This window comes from Rana temporaria, chromosome 3 (genome assembly GCF_905171775.1).
Source record: "Rana temporaria chromosome 3, aRanTem1.1, whole genome shotgun sequence".
NCBI lineage: Eukaryota > Metazoa > Chordata > Amphibia > Anura > Ranidae > Rana > Rana temporaria.
The window spans coordinates 484,083,029-484,101,475 of record NC_053491.1 but is presented as its reverse complement, the minus strand read 5'-3'; the positions used below and the strand labels follow the sequence as shown (position 1 = coordinate 484,101,475).

The window sequence follows — 18,447 nt, the reverse complement described above, 5'->3', positions numbered from 1 at the left end:
AAATCTCACACAAAAGCACACATATCGTTACTACTTCGTCTGCACTGATGCTCTGGGAGGTTTCAACACCCAAAATGCCCCCCCCCCTTATCTACGTCCCTGAGTGGGTTTCAGGTGATTTGTTAGGATACTTTATCACCTCAGGCAACCATCTGGACTGTTTTTATATTGTATGTGTGTGTTGTGGTGTTCAATTTTTGGAAGGTTTCACACATTTTTCACATGTTTCATACAGTTTTACATTTATTTTTCAATAAAAAAATGTTTTTCATACTACACTGCTTGGATATAATTTGCCTGCTTTATACAGTCTGTACCTCACAGCTGTCTTTCTTTCATTATCCAGTAAGGAACCTTTCCTTGTTCATAAAGACATGGTGGTCTTTAGTCCCTGGGACTCCTTCCTCCCTAAGGCCCCTCTCACATTGCCACGACTTGAAAGTTGCGAGATTTTGCCGCAATTTCAGGGAATGCCTCTGTAAACGTCGAGTGTTCAGCCCCATCCAGCTGTAGTGTATGTCAGCCTTTCATACTTTTCACAGGCTCCAGGCCTAGATGCTGCACTTGGGGCTCCTGGGAACATTAATATCCCAGAATTGGTCACACATGGACTAAATGCCTAGCGTGTAAGGGGCCTTAGTGTGATGTTCTTTATAGGCATCTTTCCCTGTTTCTCTCAAAGTTGGGAGGTTTGATTATCTTTACTACTGTGAAAAAACCTCCCTCTTCAGTTAGGGTTGCCACCTTTTCTTCAAGCCAAACCCGAACACTTTAGCAGCACAGGGCACGTTTTTTTTCGTAGTGTACACAATCGGATAATAAAAGACCTGGGGCACCTTTGGGTGCCTCAAGGACAGTGGTATTGCAGCGCGCTGCGGCAAACAGTGGGTGTGGCCAAACTGCTCTTGCTGACATTGTGGCTCCCTCTCAGTGATGCCAAACCTGCCCCCAAACAGCGGCCCGCATCTCCCGAATGGCAACAGATTTTTGTGTGACTACCTCAGTTACTTGGGTAGCCACAGCCCAGTCTAAATAATGTGTCCAGGTTTCAGGCAGACTGAAACCCGGACACAAGATCCCAAACCCGAACTGTCCGGGTGAATCCTGGACAGGTGGCAATCCTATCTTCAGTACTCTGATCTCTACGTCTAATAATACTGATCCAGCCAAGCCTCACCCTGTGTAGGAGGAAGTGACCCCTCCCAACTGCATTCTTCCCCGGTGTCAGAGAATTTTACTTTCATTTCCTCTTCTTCTGTCAGCGATGGCGTCTGGTGATCTGAGAGCTGAGCTGGAATGTTCCGTCTGTCTGAACATTTATACAGATCCTGTAAACCTGAGATGTGGTCACAACTTCTGCCGGGTCTGTATTGATCGTGTGCTGGATACACAGGAGGGGTCTGGAGGATATTCCTGTCCTGAATGCAGAGAGAAGTTTCCGGATCGGCCTGCATTGCAGAGGAACATAACACTACGTAACATAGTGGAGAATTTCCTGTCTGCTCAGCCACATCAGGAGGAGTCCGGGGTCTTCTGTACTTACTGTGTGGACTATCCTATACCTTCTGTTAGATCCTGTCTACACTGTGATGTTTTTCTGTGTGATAAACACCTGAGAGTCCACAAAAAGACCCCAGAACACATCTTATGTGACCCCACCTTGTCCATGGAGAGCAGGAAATGCTCCGTCCATAAGAAGATCCTGGAGTATTACTGCACTGAGGATGATACTTGTGCGTGTATGTCTTGTGTGATTGGAGAACATAAGGGACATAAGATGGAGTCACTGGATGAGGCTTCTGAGAAGAAGAAGGAGACACTGAGGAATGTTCTGCAGAAACTTCTGACAAAGAGCGAGGAGACGGAGGAAAGAGTCCAGAGTCTGCAGGAACACAGGAGGAAAGTAGAAGAAGAAGCAGCTGGTGACACCGAGAGAGTCACTGTCCTGTTTAGAGATCTCAGGAGACGTCTGGAAGATCTGGAGAAGAGAGTCCTGAGGGAAATCTCCGGGAGGGCAGAGCGGATCTCCATCTCCATCCGGGATCTGGAAATAAAGAAGGAGGAGCTGTCCAGGAAGATACGTCACATAGAGGAGCTGTGTAACATGACGGATCCACTGACTGTCTTACAGGAATCAGACACAGGTGACTTGTGTGATACTGAGGATGGAGATAATGAGGACAGAGAGAGACGTGAGAAGCTCCTCCATGATGGAGGGGGTCTGGATGTGGCTGGGATATCACACACATTACACACATTATCTGATATAATAAGAGAGGTAAATGTAGACTTCTATATACAGGGAGCTGCAGACATATTACTGGATGGAAACACAGCTTATAATAATCTCCATATATCAGATGACAGGAAAACTGTATCCTGGTCAGATAGAAAACACAATCGTCCAGAAACACCAGAGAGATTTTTTGGTCATCCTCAGGTGTTGAGCAGTCGGAGATTCTCCTCAGGGAGACATTACTGGGAAGTGGATGTCGGGGGATCAGATGACTGGAGAGTCGTGATGTGTTACCCCAGTATAGAGAGGGAAGGGTGGAAGTTAGTGTTTGGATATAATAAGAAGTCCTGGGGATTGTATAGGGGTAATGATCAGTATGGGGTGACACATGACAGTAATAAGATCCTCTTACCCTCCAATATCTCCAGTAACAGAGTCAGGATATATCTGGATTATGAGGCCGGGCGGATCTCCTTTTATGATCTGTGTGACCCGATCCGACACGTCCACACCTTCACCACCACCTTCACTGAGCCCCTCCATGCTGGGATATGTGTATATAAAGGTTGTATAAAGATCTGTGGGGGGGATGGGAAGATGTAAGAAATATGCCCAGAAACTAATGACATCACAGGGACAGTGAGATTGGTTGAACATTCAGCCAATAGCATAAAGCAGTGGGCGGGGCTTCTGTCAGTGCCCTGCAGGTTTTTCTTAAATGTGATATTTCTCCCTCTGTCACTCCCTGTGATTGGGTAGGAGATCTCTCCAGTTACTGGAGTAATAGTGAATGACATGTTCTTATTTGTCGGTGAGAAGGGGTGTGGCCTATAGATAAAGCTTGATTTAATATCTATCTATCTATTGACAATTACTTTCATTGTAATTGTTAGACAGAAAGTCATCACAGTGTGTGACATCATCAATCTCCCTCCTCCTGCCCCTCCCCTACTCTCTGCCCCTCCCCCACATGCAGTCACTCTATGCAGGGTGTAATGCGGTCACTGTGATTGGATAGAATGTGGTCACCTGTCCTCTCTTTCCACCCTCCAACCTATACTAAAAAGGGATTCAAACTAGACATGCGCACTGCCGAAAAATTCAAATTTGAAAATTCCAAAATTTGAAAATTCCAAAATTTGAAAATAAATTTTTTTTTCGAATTTTTGAATTTTCGAATTTTCGAATTTTAGAAATTTTTGAATTTTCGAATTCAAAAATTTCGAAAATGCAAAAAATTCTAAAATTAAAAATTTCTAAAATTAAAAATTCCACAATTTCTAAAATTCAGATTTTTTTAATTTTCGAATCGAATTTTCGAAGTTTCGAATTTTTTGATTTTCCCAATTTTTATAACTTTCGAATTTTCGAAATCCGAATTTCCGGAATTCGGAAATACGAAAATTCGGAAATTAAAAAAAAGAATTTCGGAAATACAAAAATGTTAGATTTTCGAATTTTCAAATTTTCGAATTTTTGAATTTTTAGAATTTTCGAATTTTCGAATTTTTGAATTTTCGAATTCAAAAATGTCTAAAATTCGAAAATGCAAAGATTTCTAAAATTAACAATAACTAAAATTAAAAATTTCTAAAATTCCACAATTTCTAAAATTAAAAATTTCGAAAATGCTAAAATTCAGATTTTTTTAATTTTCGAATCGAAATTTCGAATTTTTTGATCTTCCAAATTTTTATAATTTTCGAATTTTCGAAATCCAAATTTCCAAAAATTCGAATTTCCGGAATTCGGAAATACGAAAATTCGGAAATTAAAAAAAGAAAGAATTTCGGAAATACAAAAATGTTAGATTTTCGAATTTTTGAATTTTCAAATTTTTGAATTTTCAAATTTTCGAATTTTTGAATTTTCGAATTTTTGAATTTTCGAATTTTTGAATTTTTTGAATTTTCGAATTCAAAAATTTCGAAAATTCGAAAATGCAAAAATTTCTAAAATTAAAAATGTCTAAAATTCCACAATTTCTAAAATTAAAAATTTCGAAAATTAAAAATTTCGAAAATGCTAAAATTTTCGAATTTTTTGATCTTCCAAATTTTTTAAAATTTTCGAAATCCAAATTTCCAAAAATTCGAATTTCTGGAATTCGGAAATACGAAAATTCGGAAATTAATTTTTGAATTTTCTGATTTTTTTAATTTTCGAATCGAATTTTCGAAATTTCGAATTTTTTGATTTTCCAAAAAATTATTTTGAATTTTTCAATTTTCTAATTTTTTAATTCGGAATTTCAGAATTTCAAAAATTCGAAATCCAAATTTCCAAAAATCGGATTTCCAAAATTCTTAAATACGAAAGTTCAGAAATGAAAAATTTCGGAAATACAAAAAAATTTCATTCGGAATTTCGAAATTGCAAAATTCGAAAATTATATAATTCGAAAATTCAAAAATTTGAAAATTAAAAATTTTGAAAATTAAAAATTTTGAAAATTAAAAATTTTGAAAATTAAAAATTTTGAAAATTAAAAATATTGAAAATTAAAAATATTGAAAATTAAAAATTTTGAAAATTAAAAATTTTGAAAATTAAAAATTTTGAAAATTAAAAAATTCGAAAATTTGAAAATTTGAAAATTAAAAAATTAAAAAAAATCGAAAATTCCACAATTTCGAAAATTAAAAATGTCTAAAATTCAGATTTTTTAAATTTTCGAATCGAATTTTCGAAACTTCGAATTTTTGGATTTTCCAAATTTTTATAGTTTTCGAATTTTCGAAATACAAATTTCCAAAAATCCGAATTTCCGGAAATGAAAAAATTCGGAAATACGAAAATTCGGAAATTAAAAATAAAAAAATATTAGATTTTCGAATTTTTTAATTCGGAATTTCAGAATTTCAAAAATTCGAAATCCAAATTTCCAAAAATCGGAACTTCCAAAATTCTTAAATACGAAAATTCAGAAATGAAAAATTTCGGAAATACAAAAAAAAATTCATTCGAAAATTCGGAGTTTCGAAATTGCAAAATTCGAAAATTAAATAATTCGAAATTTCCAAATTTCGGAAATTCCGAAATATTGAATTTTCGAATTAAAAAATTTGAAAGTTCTAAATTTCGAAAATTCGGAAATCCAAAAATGTGGAAATATGAAAATTTGGAAATAAAAAAATTCGGAAATACGAAAATTCGGAAATATAAAAAATCGGAAATACGAAAATTTGGAAATAAAAAAATTCGGAAATACGAAAATTTGGAAATGCAAAAATTCGGAAAGAAAAAAATGTGAAAATTCGGAAAGAAAAAAATTTGGAAAAGCAAAAATTTGGAAATAACGAATTTCGCTAAATTTGTTAAAAAACTAATTAGAAACTAAACAAATTGCGCATGTCTAATTCAAGTAAATGTAACAATCTCAGCAGAAAGATATGAAGAAATGATTTTCCCTGCACTCACACCTATGCGCTTTTTGGTGCTTTTTGCAGAAACTCTCTACAGTCCATTTAACATGGTTTCCTATGGATGTAGTTCACATTTGTGTGTTTTGCGGCGCTGCATTTTTAGAAAAGGGTCAGGGACTTTTTTCCTGCAGTAGATTACATTTTGCGTGTAATACATTTCAGTGGAGTCGCACCAAAAACGTTTGTGTTGCATTTTTTATTACGTGTTTTGCGTTTTGTGTTTTTTTTTTGCTTTAAATTCCCTGTATACAGTCGGTTGCTAAGGAGTGGGTCAGGAAGCCAGCTGCCATGTCCTTAGCAACGAAGGAGTCATCAGCTGTCAGTGGGGTTCCCCGCTGACAGCTGAATGTTAAAAAAAAGATTTGCCAGCTAAAAATATTTGAGAAAGAAATGGCGTGCCCCCCCTCCCCCAAACCATACCAAAAAAAGGCACGGCGTCCCCCCAAAATCCATACCAGACCCTTATCTGAGCATGCAGCGTGGTTGGTCAGGAAAGAGAGGGGACGAGTGTGTGCCTCCCCCTCCTGAACCATATCAGGCCGTATGCCCTCAAAATGGGGGGGTACTTTGGGGCAGGGAGGGCTCTGACCCCCACCCCAATGGCACCTTGTCTCCATGTTGATGAGGACAAGGGCCTCTTCTCCACAACTCTGGACTGTGGTTGTGGGGGTCTGCGGACGGGGGGGATTACCTCAATCTGGAAGCTCCCTTTAACAATGGGGTCCCCATATCATGATCCCTCCCATGTGAATGAGTATGGGGTACAATGTACCCCTCACCCACTCACCCCCAAAAAAGCAGAGTAGTCTAACAAAAAACATGAGATGGCTTTGACAAGTCCTGTATTAAAAATGAATCGTGTCCCCCTTGTGACATCACGGACCCATCATGCCCGGGGTCTTTTTTTACATTCAGGGGAACCTTGCTGAGTGCTGATGACTCTTCGGTTGTTAAGGACGTGGCGGCCAGCTTCCCGGCCTGCTCCTTAGCAACCAGCTATATACAGAGGATTTACAGAGGGAAAAAAAGCAAAATTGCATGAAAACTGCATGTAAAAAACACATGAAATACGTGGGTTTTATAACGCATCAACCGCAACCGCATTGATGTGACCCTGAACTGTTTACCTGGAGAGATGTACTTCCTGTTATTTATAGACTGCAATATAACAGTGTACACTTCTCCTGCTCTGAGTGTGGATGTACATGGAGACTCTATAGGGGGTGTACGGCTGCTGCATTACTTACAGAAAGGGGGCGGGGCATTATTTCCTATGGCTCCTCCCAGTACAGGATCATTATGTATAGTGAGAGGGGACATTGTATAGAGTGCCGGACCTGAGACAGAGCGCAGGGTGTAACATGACTTATGGGAGGCACAGATGGAGGTGTACTGGCCCTTTAAGACCCAATCTATCTATCTATAATATAAGATTACAAGATGTAGTAGAAATAAGAATATAATAAGTGTGAAGATTGTGTCATTCTTTCTCATTGTATATCGCTGTCCTCATGTATGATTGATAAGTGTCTCTACATTATTATATCATATATTATATCACTTTTATAATGGATCCTAATATAATGTGTCCCCATAGAATGGATCACCAGTAGAATCCTATGGGATCTCTTTTATAACTACTGATTTTATATTGTATCCCTTATACTGATTTTTAGGTTTTTGATTTATTCGATTTTTTTTTTTAGATTTAGGTCACATGATAATTGCCGCAAATGTTTATCAAAATAATATTTTTTGGGTGAAAATACAGGAAAATCATTATTAGCGGATACAAATACAACACAACTTACACAATTCCTTCTAATTCTACAACATGGACCTGTATTGAGATAATAAATAACAAATATTTGTAAATTGTAAATTGTGTTTTTATTTTTTTGTTGTAAACCAGTGAGAATTGAAGGAACACAGAACTGTAAATAGGCGACTTACACTGACCAATGGCGGGATTGAGAAAAATATTACAACACGCCCCTTTTATAGAAATCGTTCTGATGATTGGCTTCTGCTGAGCAGGGACGGCCGCACACTGATTGACATTGAGCCGATCCCCGCTGATCCGGCTGAATTTCCATCCATGTGTGGCCAGCTTTAGGGCTCATTCACACTGGGGGCAGGGACTGACACTCCTTCCAAAAGCGGTCCACACTCAGATCACTTTTCAGAGGTGTTTGGCAGGTGAGGAGGAAATATCTCAACTCCTCACCACCTGTTTCAACCCCCTTAAAGCAGCGCCACCTTCCTGCAACTGTGTGCATTGCACATGGATATGGGGTGGTTGCAGAGTGGCCCCATCTACTGCAGAGTCCGGGGGAAGGGTTCCTCTGGGCACAACCAATGTGGAAGCTGCAATCAGAATCATGTGATGGAAACCGGATCCTATGAAATCTATGAATGGGTCATGTTTGGTGGGTGGTGGTATCTGCTGAATGCAATAAAAGGGGTCCCTGCTTTGCTTCATGGCCACAACATGTATACACCCCGGGCTTCTGCCTCTGCAGCTAAAGGGGGAGCAGTTTTGGGCTCAACTATGGAGTTATACCCCCCCCCCAGATGGCTAGTGTGAAGGATTCTCATGTGTGTTGGGGCACCACAGACAGCCAATCATAAACTGAGGAGACATTCCTCACCCCGCAGCTGCACATATACATGTCCCTTGAAGCACATGGGGGAGGGGATCAGTGGACATGGGGGGGTCCAGAGGAAACGGGTGATGAAAGTCCATGGGGGATCAGAGGAGATGTCAGAGATCTGCAGAGGGGAGAGGACACTAACTACAACCAATAGAAAATAGGAATGGTGCTAATTGTGGTGATTGGAGGGGTGTGGGGGTGGCGGAGGGGGCACTCACTTTTCATCAGCTACTGTATTTTTCTACTGACCAGAGTCTGGGGGTCACTTCTGGTGTAAGTTGAAGGTTAGAAATAGAAATGTTTGGAGGCACTAAGGACTTTCATGGTACCATTGAACTCACAACACTAAATACAGTGTAAAATCATTATATTTATTACAAAAGTTTATACAAAATCATTAATAAATACATCACACACCAGAGACAAAATAATAATATAAAAAAAAGTCAAGGGAACTAAACCCCTTCAAAGACTGGATGTCTTCATATAGTCCCCCACAAACGTAAGGAACCTATAATAGATGTCAGTCCAGCCTTCCTGCCGACATGTTTCGTGCGGTAACCACTTCCTCAGGAGTTTTAGAAGGAGTAATAATCTGCAGAGCACAAGACAAAAATCATAGTACACCAACACAACATGTATAGACATACACTATGTGCCCATGTATACACGTATGATAAACACACATACACATGTCCACACAAGATACACACACATAATAAATTCACTATATACAATGCATTACCCCTTGCACTATGCAGGAAACTCATATGGCCAATGAAAACAGGAGGGGGGGGCAACACTCACCCGAAAATTCACACAGACCTATCCAGGAAGGGAACGCCACATATAGTGGTCTCCCCGGCCAGTGTGGGAGCCAGGTAAGGTGAGGGCTGATAAACTCTGTTTGATATAAGTATTTCCTAATATAACATTGTAAGGGTAGCCAACCAGACGTTGTACATAGTGTACAGAGGACTCTATATACACACCAAGGAGATGTAAGGATCCTAAAATATCATACACTGGCGGTGCGTGATCAAAGAAACAGGAAACCCCAAAAGTACTAACTGGTCCAATCCAAACCTATATAGATAAGTAGAGAGTAATCATTAGAGATGGGCCAAACACCCCCGATTTGGTTCGCAGCAGAACTCCCAAACATGGGAAAAGTTCTAAACACGAACGGCGATCCCCATTGAAGTCTTTGAGAGCCAAACAGGAAAAAAACTCAAAAGTCCCCATTTTGAGGGTTTATATGCAAGAAATTGGCCATAAAAGGGTTATGAGGGCCGGGTACTGCCCTGGGGGACACGTAGCAATACAAAACCATTTTTTAAAGTGCAAAAATAAAAATCCTTTACATATAGTACCTGTGGTGTCCCCTTAGTCTGCCTGTAAAGTGGTGCATCTGTAGCATGTATAGAACCTGCTGCAGCAACAATTAAATTTCTAAAGCAAACAAACAAGTCAAATCTCATTTAAATTGACTCGCAGTTACAATTGCCGAAACCCGGCTATTGAAAAAAAAAAAGAGAAAAACGGTGCAGGGTCCCCCCACCCAGTCCATACCAGATCCTTTTTTTTTTACTATTTGTTTTACCGGCAATTGTTTTTTTTTCTTTAATTCAGCGGTTAGCGGGGAAGCTCATTGACAGCTGATGACTCATTGGTTGTTAAGGACGCCGACTTCCTAGCTCACCTCCTAAATCAGCCTGAATCAGCACATCATGACAGCAGCCCCGGGGGTTACATGTATATACCACTTGTAATGATGTCATAATCCTAAGCATATAATGTTTCAGCCACCCGTGGAGAAAATAAGTGTAATTCCATTAAAACCTGTAAGGGTATAATTTATGTGCTGATAGTTTCACAGACTGAGAGATAAGGGTAAGTTGAGGGAAACCTATAATTGAAAAACAGGACAAGCATGGTAAGCTACATAGAAGTGAATTCAGGTAAGTCCCTTAAAACAAAATTACAAAGTTTCTATCTTACCAACAGGTCCAAAAGATCACATATCACTGCCAGAGGGTCTGTGGCAATTTGAGGGGGGCTCTTGTCCAGCCGCTGGTAAAATCACCGGGCCCAATTCTGTACTACAAACGTGCCATAAACAGCGAATGCGCAGTGCCTCACAAGGTTTACCATGGAGAAAGGGCAACGTCCGTTCCATTGGCCAACATGGGCAATACAGGATATTGCCGTCATATGATGTCAAGGCTTGAAGGCTTACATGCAAGTAATTGGCCATAAAAGGGGTATGGGGGTCTGGGTACTGCCCTCGGGGATATGTATAATTAAAAAAAATGTTTTTTTAAAACAATATTTTTATTCAAAAGCAGTGATTTTAATGATGCTTAAAGCGGGGGTTCACCCGAATTTTTTTTTTAACATTAGATTTAGGCTAATTACGGGAAGCTGAATCGGGTGTTTTTTTCTAAAATCAATGCAGTACTTACCGTTTTAGAGATCGATGTTCTCCGCCGCTTCCGGGTATGGTCTTCGGGACTGGGCGTTCCTATTTGATTGACAGGCTTCCGACGGTCGCATACATCGCGTCACGAGTTGCCGAACATCGGTGCGGCTCTATACGGCACCTGCGCACTGACGTTCGGCTACTTTCAGAAACTCGTGACGCGCTGTATGCGACGGTCGGAAGGCTGTCAATCAAATAGGAACGCCCAGTCCCGAAGACCATACCCGGAAGCCACAGAGAACATCTATCTCTAAAACGGTAAGTACGGCATTGATTTAAAAAAAAAACACCCGATTCTGCTTCCCGTAATTAGCCTCAATCTAATGTTAAAAATTTATTTTTTTGGGTGAACCCCCGCTTAAGGGTGGAACAATAAAAAAAATGAAAAATTCCATTAAATACAGTGCCTGGGGGGGTCGCCTAATGCCGGGTACACACGAGAGGATTGATCCGCGGATACGGTCCGACGGACCGTATACGCGGATAAATCCTCTGGCGGATTTTGATCTCCTGGTTGTACTAACCAGGAGATCAAAATCCCCGCGGAATTCCATCCGCGGTGACGTGTCGCGCCGTCGCCGCGATGATGACGCGGCGACGTGCGCGACGCTGTCATATAAGGATATCCACGCATGCGTCAAATCATTACGACGCATGCGAGGGATGGGTTCGGACGGATCGATCCGGTGAGTCTGTACAGACCACCGGATCGATCCGCTGAAACCGATTCCAGCGGATAGATTTCTTAGCATGTTAGGAAATTTTTATCCGCTGGAAATCGGTCGGCCCGAAAAAAATCAGCGGAAAAAGATCCGCTGGGTTGTACACACCAGCGGATCTATCCGCTGGAACTGATCCGCAGATCAATTCCGGCGGATAGATCCTCTCATGTGTACGGGGCCTAAGTCTACATGTAAAGTGGTGTATCTGTAGTATGCATAGAACATGCTGCAGCAAAAATGAGTCAAATCGCATTTACAAAATAAAAATGGTGTGCCCCCCAAGTCCATACCAGACCCTTCAGTTGGAATTTAAGTTGAACCCCACGCCAAAATTATTTTGTTTATAAAGGAATTGTCAAAAACTGTCTGTGTTTTTATTATATTTTGACACTTTTTTTGGTGAATGGGTAGGGGTACATAGTCCCCCCATACTCATTCACATAAGGGGGCAGGATCTGGGGGACCCCTTGTTAAAGGGGGCTTCCAGATTCCAATAAGCCCTTGTGGTTGTGGGGAAGAGACGCTTGTCCCCATGGGAGGCAGGATCTGGGGCCTCTGGGGCGATTGGTTTATAGTTCTGGTGTGTCTCACATATCCTCATAATTCTACATTGAGCGGGGGAGAAGAAAATTGTACACCCTGACCATGACGGTTAGTATTTTGAGGTTTAGCACCTTGGCTGGTATTGTAACAATTATATTCCTGCCCCCCCCCCCAGTTTATATAATGATTATACGTATATATACAGTACATGTGTTTTGTAGTTTTTGAACACTGTTAGGTAGGGCTGCGCATCTTCACCGGTCTCACGATTCAATGCGATTACGATTATCAAGTCCACGATTCTATTTGATCCCGCGATGCATCACGATGCATCACGATTGCAGCGCAAGTGCGCATGGCTCTCCCCCCAAAATACTAAAGGAGATGATCAGAGACTGCAGACGTGGTACAGGAGATGATCAGAGACTGCAGACGTGGTACAGGAGATGATCAGAGACTGCGGACATAGTACAGGAGATGATCAGAGACTGTGGGCATAGTACAGGAGATGATCAGAGACTGTGGGCATAGTACAGGAGATGATCAGAGACTGTGGGCATAGTACAGGAGATGATCAGAGACTGTGGGCATAGTACAGGAGATGATCAGAGACTGTGGGCATAGTACAGGACATGATCAGAGACTGTGGACATAGTACAGGAGATGATCAGAGACTGTGGGCATAGTACAGGAGATGATCAGAGACTGTAGACATAGTACAGGAGATGATCAGAGACTGCAGACATAGTACAGGAGATGATCAGAGACTGCGGACACAGTACAGGAGATGATCAGAGACTGCAGACATAGTACAGGAGATGATCAGAGACTGCGGACACAGTACAGGAGATGATCAGAGACTGCAGACATAGTACAGGAGATGATCAGAGACTGTGGGCATAGTACAGGAGATGATCAGAGACTGTGGACATAGTACAGGAGATGATCAGAGACTGTGGACATAGTACAGGAGATGATCAGAGACTGCGGACATAGTACAGGAGATGATCAGAGACTGTGGGCATAGTACAGGAGATGATCAGAGACTGTGGGCAAAGTACAGGAGATGATCAGAGACTGTGGGCATAGTACAGGAGATGATCAGAGACTGTGGGCATAGTACAGGAGATGATCAGAGACTGCGGACATAGTACAGGAGATGGTCTATATTTCTCCTCCATACAGCCCAGTCCCTGCCTGCAGTGACAATGACTTATCACAGGTGACACATCAGATTCCACTACATGCCCGTACCCCCCTGTGTCCCCGGATCACAGCACCCCCCTCCTCCTCTGTACTTACATGCTGTTCTGCGCACAGAGGATGATTGGAGGCCTGAGTACTTTCACACTGGAGCAGTGCACTTGCAGGATGGTCTGAAAAGTCCTGCAAGCAGCATCTTTGTGGCAGTTTGGGATCGCTGTATACACCACTCCCAAACCGTCCGGCCCATTGAAAATAATGCAGCACGGCGGTTTTAACCCGATGGTAAAGCACAGCTAAAACTAGCATCGCTTTAGTTGGCTGGTATTGTAACAATTATATTCCTGCCCCCCCCCCCCCAGTTTATATAATGATTATACGTATATATACAGTACATGTGTTTTGTAGTTTTTGAACACTGTTAGGTAGGGCTGCGCATCTTCACCGCTCTCACGATTCAATGCGATTACGATTATCAAGTCCACGATTCTATTTGATCCCGCGATGCATCACGATGCATCACGATTGCAGCGCAAGTGCGCATGGCTCTCCCCCCAAAATACTAAAGGAGATGATCAGAGACTGCAGACGTGGTACAGGAGATGATCAGAGACTGCAGACGTGGTACAGGAGATGATCAGAGACTGCGGACATAGTACAGGAGATGATCAGAGACTGTGGGCATAGTACAGGAGATGATCAGAGACTGTGGGCATAGTACAGGAGATGATCAGAGACTGTGGGCATAGTACAGGAGATGATCAGAGACTGTGGGCATAGTACAGGAGATGATCAGAGACTGTGGACATAGTACAGGAGATGATCAGAGACTGTGGACATAGTACAGGAGATGATCAGAGACTGCGGACATAGTACAGGAGATGATCAGAGACTGCGGGCATAGTACAGGAGATGATCAGAGACTGTGGGCAAAGTACAGGAGATGATCAGAGACTGTGGGCATAGTACAGGAGATGATCAGAGACTGCAGACATAGTACAGGAGATGATCAGAGACTGCGGACACAGTACAGGAGATGATCAGAGACTGCAGACATAGTACAGGAGATGATCAGAGACTGCGGACACAGTACAGGAGATGATCAGAGACTGCAGACATAGTACAGGAGATGATCAGAGACTGTGGGCATAGTACAGGAGATGATCAGAGACTGTGGACATAGTACAGGAGATGATCAGAGACTGCGGACATAGTACAGGAGATGATCAGAGACTGTGGGCATAGTACAGGAGATGATCAGAGACTGTGGGCAAAGTACAGGAGATGATCAGAGACTGTGGGCATAGTACAGGAGATGATCAGAGACTGTGGACATAGTACAGGAGATGATCAGAGACTGCGGACATAGTACAGGAGATGATCAGAGACTGTGGGCATAGTACAGGAGATGATCAGAGACTGTGGGCATAGTACAGGAGATGATCAGAGACTGTGGACATAGTACAGGAGATGATCAGAGACTGTGGACATAGTACAGGAGATGATCAGAGACTGCGGACATAGTACAGGAGATGATCAGAGACTGCAGACATAGTACAGGAGATGATCAGAGACTGTGGGCATAGTACAGGAGATGATCAGAGACTGTGGACATAGTACAGGAGATGATCAGAGACTGCGGACATAGTACAGGAGATGATCAGAGACTGTGGGCATAGTACAGGAGATGATCAGAGACTGTGGGCAAAGTACAGGAGATGATCAGAGACTGTGGGCATAGTACAGGAGATGATCAGAGACTGTGGGCATAGTACAGGAGATGATCAGAGACTGTGGACATAGTACAGGAGATGATCAGAGACTGCAGACATAGTACAGGAGATGGTCTATATTTCTCCTCCATACAGCCCAGTCCCTGCCTGCAGTGACAATGACTTATCACAGGTGACACATCAGATTCCACTACATGCCCGTACCCCCCTGTGTCCCCGGATCACAGCACCCCCCTCCTCCTCTGTACTTAAATGCTGTTCTGCGCACAGAGGATGATTGGAGGCCTGAGTACTTTCACACTGGAGCAGTGCACTTGCAGGATGGTCTGAAAAGTCCTGCAAGCAGCATCTTTGTGGCAGTTTGGGATCGCTGTATACACCACTCCCAAACCGTCCAGCCCATTGAAAATAATGCAGCACGGCGGTTTTAACCCGATGGTAAAGCACAGCTAAAACTAGCATCGCTTTACCGCTACCACCCCAGTGTGAAAGTACCCTTAGGTATTAGATGTGCAAACAATAAGGTGAGAGCACATCCAATACCTACAGAGAGTAATGGAAATATGGAGTTCAAAGTGAGCCTTGCTATTACCTGGAGGGATTGGCATGTAGGTGGTTAAAACAGGCAGGACATGTGAAATCAACTCACTGCCTGTCAAATGCCTCTGAAAAGTGACCTGAGCATGGATCACTTTTCAGAGGAGTGGCAGTGCCTGCTGCTAGTGAATACAAGCCTTTGGGCTCACACGGGTGTGCTGCAGTGCTGGTGTACTGGCGGGTTTCCTTAGCTGCAGAACCTCAGACTTTTAGGTTGCACATTTTTGCTGCATTTTCTGGAATTGCACCAAAGATGCAGCATGCAGGACATTCTGTGCACTTTCAGAACATGCAGTAAAAATGTGAAACCTCTATGGAGCCAGGGGCAACATGCAGGAAGACTGCCAGTACACCATCCCTGCAGACAAACAGCAGCATGTCAGTGTGAGCCCACTTCACAACACCTAGGAGGGCATGGTAGTGACACAGGCTGCTAGAAAAAAAAGAATCTTTAGCTGCAGAGAGGGGGAGGGAGGAGAAGTTCACTTACTTGGCCAGTCCCAGCTTCCAGGAGTCTCGCTGGATTCGAGCAGACTGCTCAGATTGAACTTTCCCGCCCACTAGGGTTGTCCCGATACCACTTTTTTAGGACTGAGTACAAGTACCGATACTTTTTTTCAAGTACTCGCCGATACCGAATACCGATACTTTTTTTTTAAATGTGTCACCAAATGCAGCCATGTCCCCCCACAAATGCAGCCATGTCCCCCCACAGATGCAGCCATGTCCCCCCCATATATGCAGTCATGTCCCCCCCATATGCAGTCATGTCCCCCCCATATGCAGCCATGTCCCCCCCATATGCAGCCATGTCCCCCCCATATCCAGCCATGTCCCCCCATATGCAGCCATATCCCCCCCATATGCAGCCATGTCCCCCCCATATCCAGCCATGTCCCCCCATATCCAGCCATGTCCCACCATATGCAGCCATGTCCCCCCATATGCAGCCATGTCCCCCCCATATGCAGCTATGTCCCCCCCATATCCAGCCATGTCCCCCCCATATCCAGCCATGTCCCACCATATGCAGCCATGTCCCCTCCTATATGCAGCCATGTCCCCCCCCATATGCAGCCATGTCCCCCCCCCATATGCAGCCATGTCCCCCCCCATATCCAGCCATGTCCCCCCCATATATGCAGCCATGTCCCCCCCATATATGCAGCCATGTCCCCCCCATATATGCAGCCATGTCCCCCTTACCTACATGCTGCTGCACTACCGCGCCGCCGCTTGGTTAATAAGGGCGGGGAACATTACAGCTTTCATTTGAATAGCTGTAGTGTTTCGCGCCGCGCTGCGTATAGACACTCCCCCTTGCTCGGGATTGGACAGTTCACCCAAGCAAGGGGGAGTGTCTATACACGGCGCGGCGGGAAACACTACAGCTATTCAAATGAAAGCTGTAATGTTCTCTGCCCGTATTAACCAGGCGGCGGCAGCTGGGATGCGGCGTAGCGGCGGCAGCGGGGGGCGGCGGCGGGGTTGAGTATCGGATGAGGCATCGGGGGCATTTGCGGGAGTACTAATACTAGTATCGGTATCGGGACAACCCTACCGCCCACACATCCTCTCTGTACAACACAGGCTGAAGCTGCCCGGAGTGTGGGCGGGGAAACAGAGTAGGTCCAGCTTCTGCCAGCCATTCGTGTGGAGGAAGGAGGGGCTGGGCGGGGCAGGGCTGTGCTCTGTAACACAGACTGTCAGCTCAGCTCGGCCCCGTGGTCGCTGGCTCACTGGATGGAACTAAGAGAAGGTAACATCGGACGGAGCGCTCTCCCGGGAGGGGCGGGGGCGGGGCTAGGCATCGATTATCAGGGTCGCATGCATCGGTGCCGCATCAGGGCGACCCGAATCGCGATGCACCGATGCAGCGATTATATTTGACACCCCTACTGTTAGGTGTTCCACCTCTGGTTCCCCTTTCCGCTGTTGTTGTTGGGCATTCTGTGTGACCACTCGTGTGTTCCTAGACGGATGCCCCCAGCCGGTTGGCCCTATTATTCCGGGGAAAACATACCTGACTGAAGAAGCTTGGGTCTTATGTGTTTGGTGACTTTCTTTTTCTATGTAAGTGGTGAGACGATTTGTATATATAATTTTATAGTAATTATTGTTGTTTAAAGTAATTAATAATGTTTTTCATTACCTAGATACTCTTATGCATCCTTGGAATTGGAATGATAAAAACACATTGGGGCTGGTGTGGTTCATACATTTACGATTTGAGTACTTACTTAGCATTGATTATATGACTATTTGTATGTTGATCGAACTAATGGGGTCACACAATTGAGTCAGAGCTTATGTGTCCCTTTTAATTTGTAATGTGTTTTAATGTTTGTGTAGCGCCCGGCTAATGTTCATAGCTACAAATGGAAAATGAAACAGCTGACGCGTTTCGCACTATAAATTAGTGCTTAATCAGAACAGCTATGATTAAGCACTAATTTAAAGTGCTAAACGCGTCAGCTGTTTTACTCCCGTGTTGTGTGCTGTGACTTGTAGTGCATTTTTCCTTTTTTAAATAAAGACAACCATCAAGGTTTTTTGGAGTGCGGCTGTCCATATTTTATTTTTCCATTTGTTGCCTTGTGCATTGCCAGCCCCCTTGATCTTCTGAGACTACACTGATCATTCTAACACAATCCACATGGAGCGGTAACTTTCTTTCTTTTACTGTTCATAGCTGGTGCTGCTGTAAATTTAGAGGGTGGCCAGAGAGTTAGTTACCTCTGACCGTGTTTATTTGGTTAAATTCAGGGCCTCTGTTCCAGCTTTGGCTGTACTGTATGTGCCCACTCTCATTGTCTGAGGAGCCTCACACCCCAGACTGACAGGTGGCAGCA

The 18,447-nt window shown here is 43.4% G+C and overlaps 1 protein-coding gene and 1 long non-coding RNA gene across 2 annotated transcripts; both read left to right on the top strand.

Annotated features, from left to right (window-relative positions):
• The first annotated feature begins 1,236 nt into the window (after nt 1-1,236).
• LOC120933710 (E3 ubiquitin-protein ligase TRIM39-like) lies at nt 1,237-3,333 on the top strand. Its single transcript, XM_040347062.1, has one exon. It carries the CDS (start codon nt 1,265-1,267, stop codon nt 2,837-2,839), a length of 1,575 nt encoding a protein of 524 aa, XP_040202996.1. The 5' UTR covers nt 1,237-1,264; the 3' UTR covers nt 2,840-3,333.
• A 2,183-nt stretch (nt 3,334-5,516) lies between these two features.
• Nucleotides 5,517-7,543, top strand: LOC120931035. The gene is made up of 2 exons (XR_005747804.1): nt 5,517-5,737; nt 6,873-7,543. It is a non-coding gene; the product is annotated as an uncharacterized LOC120931035 (long non-coding RNA).
• Nucleotides 7,544-18,447: the final 10,904 nt, after the last annotated feature.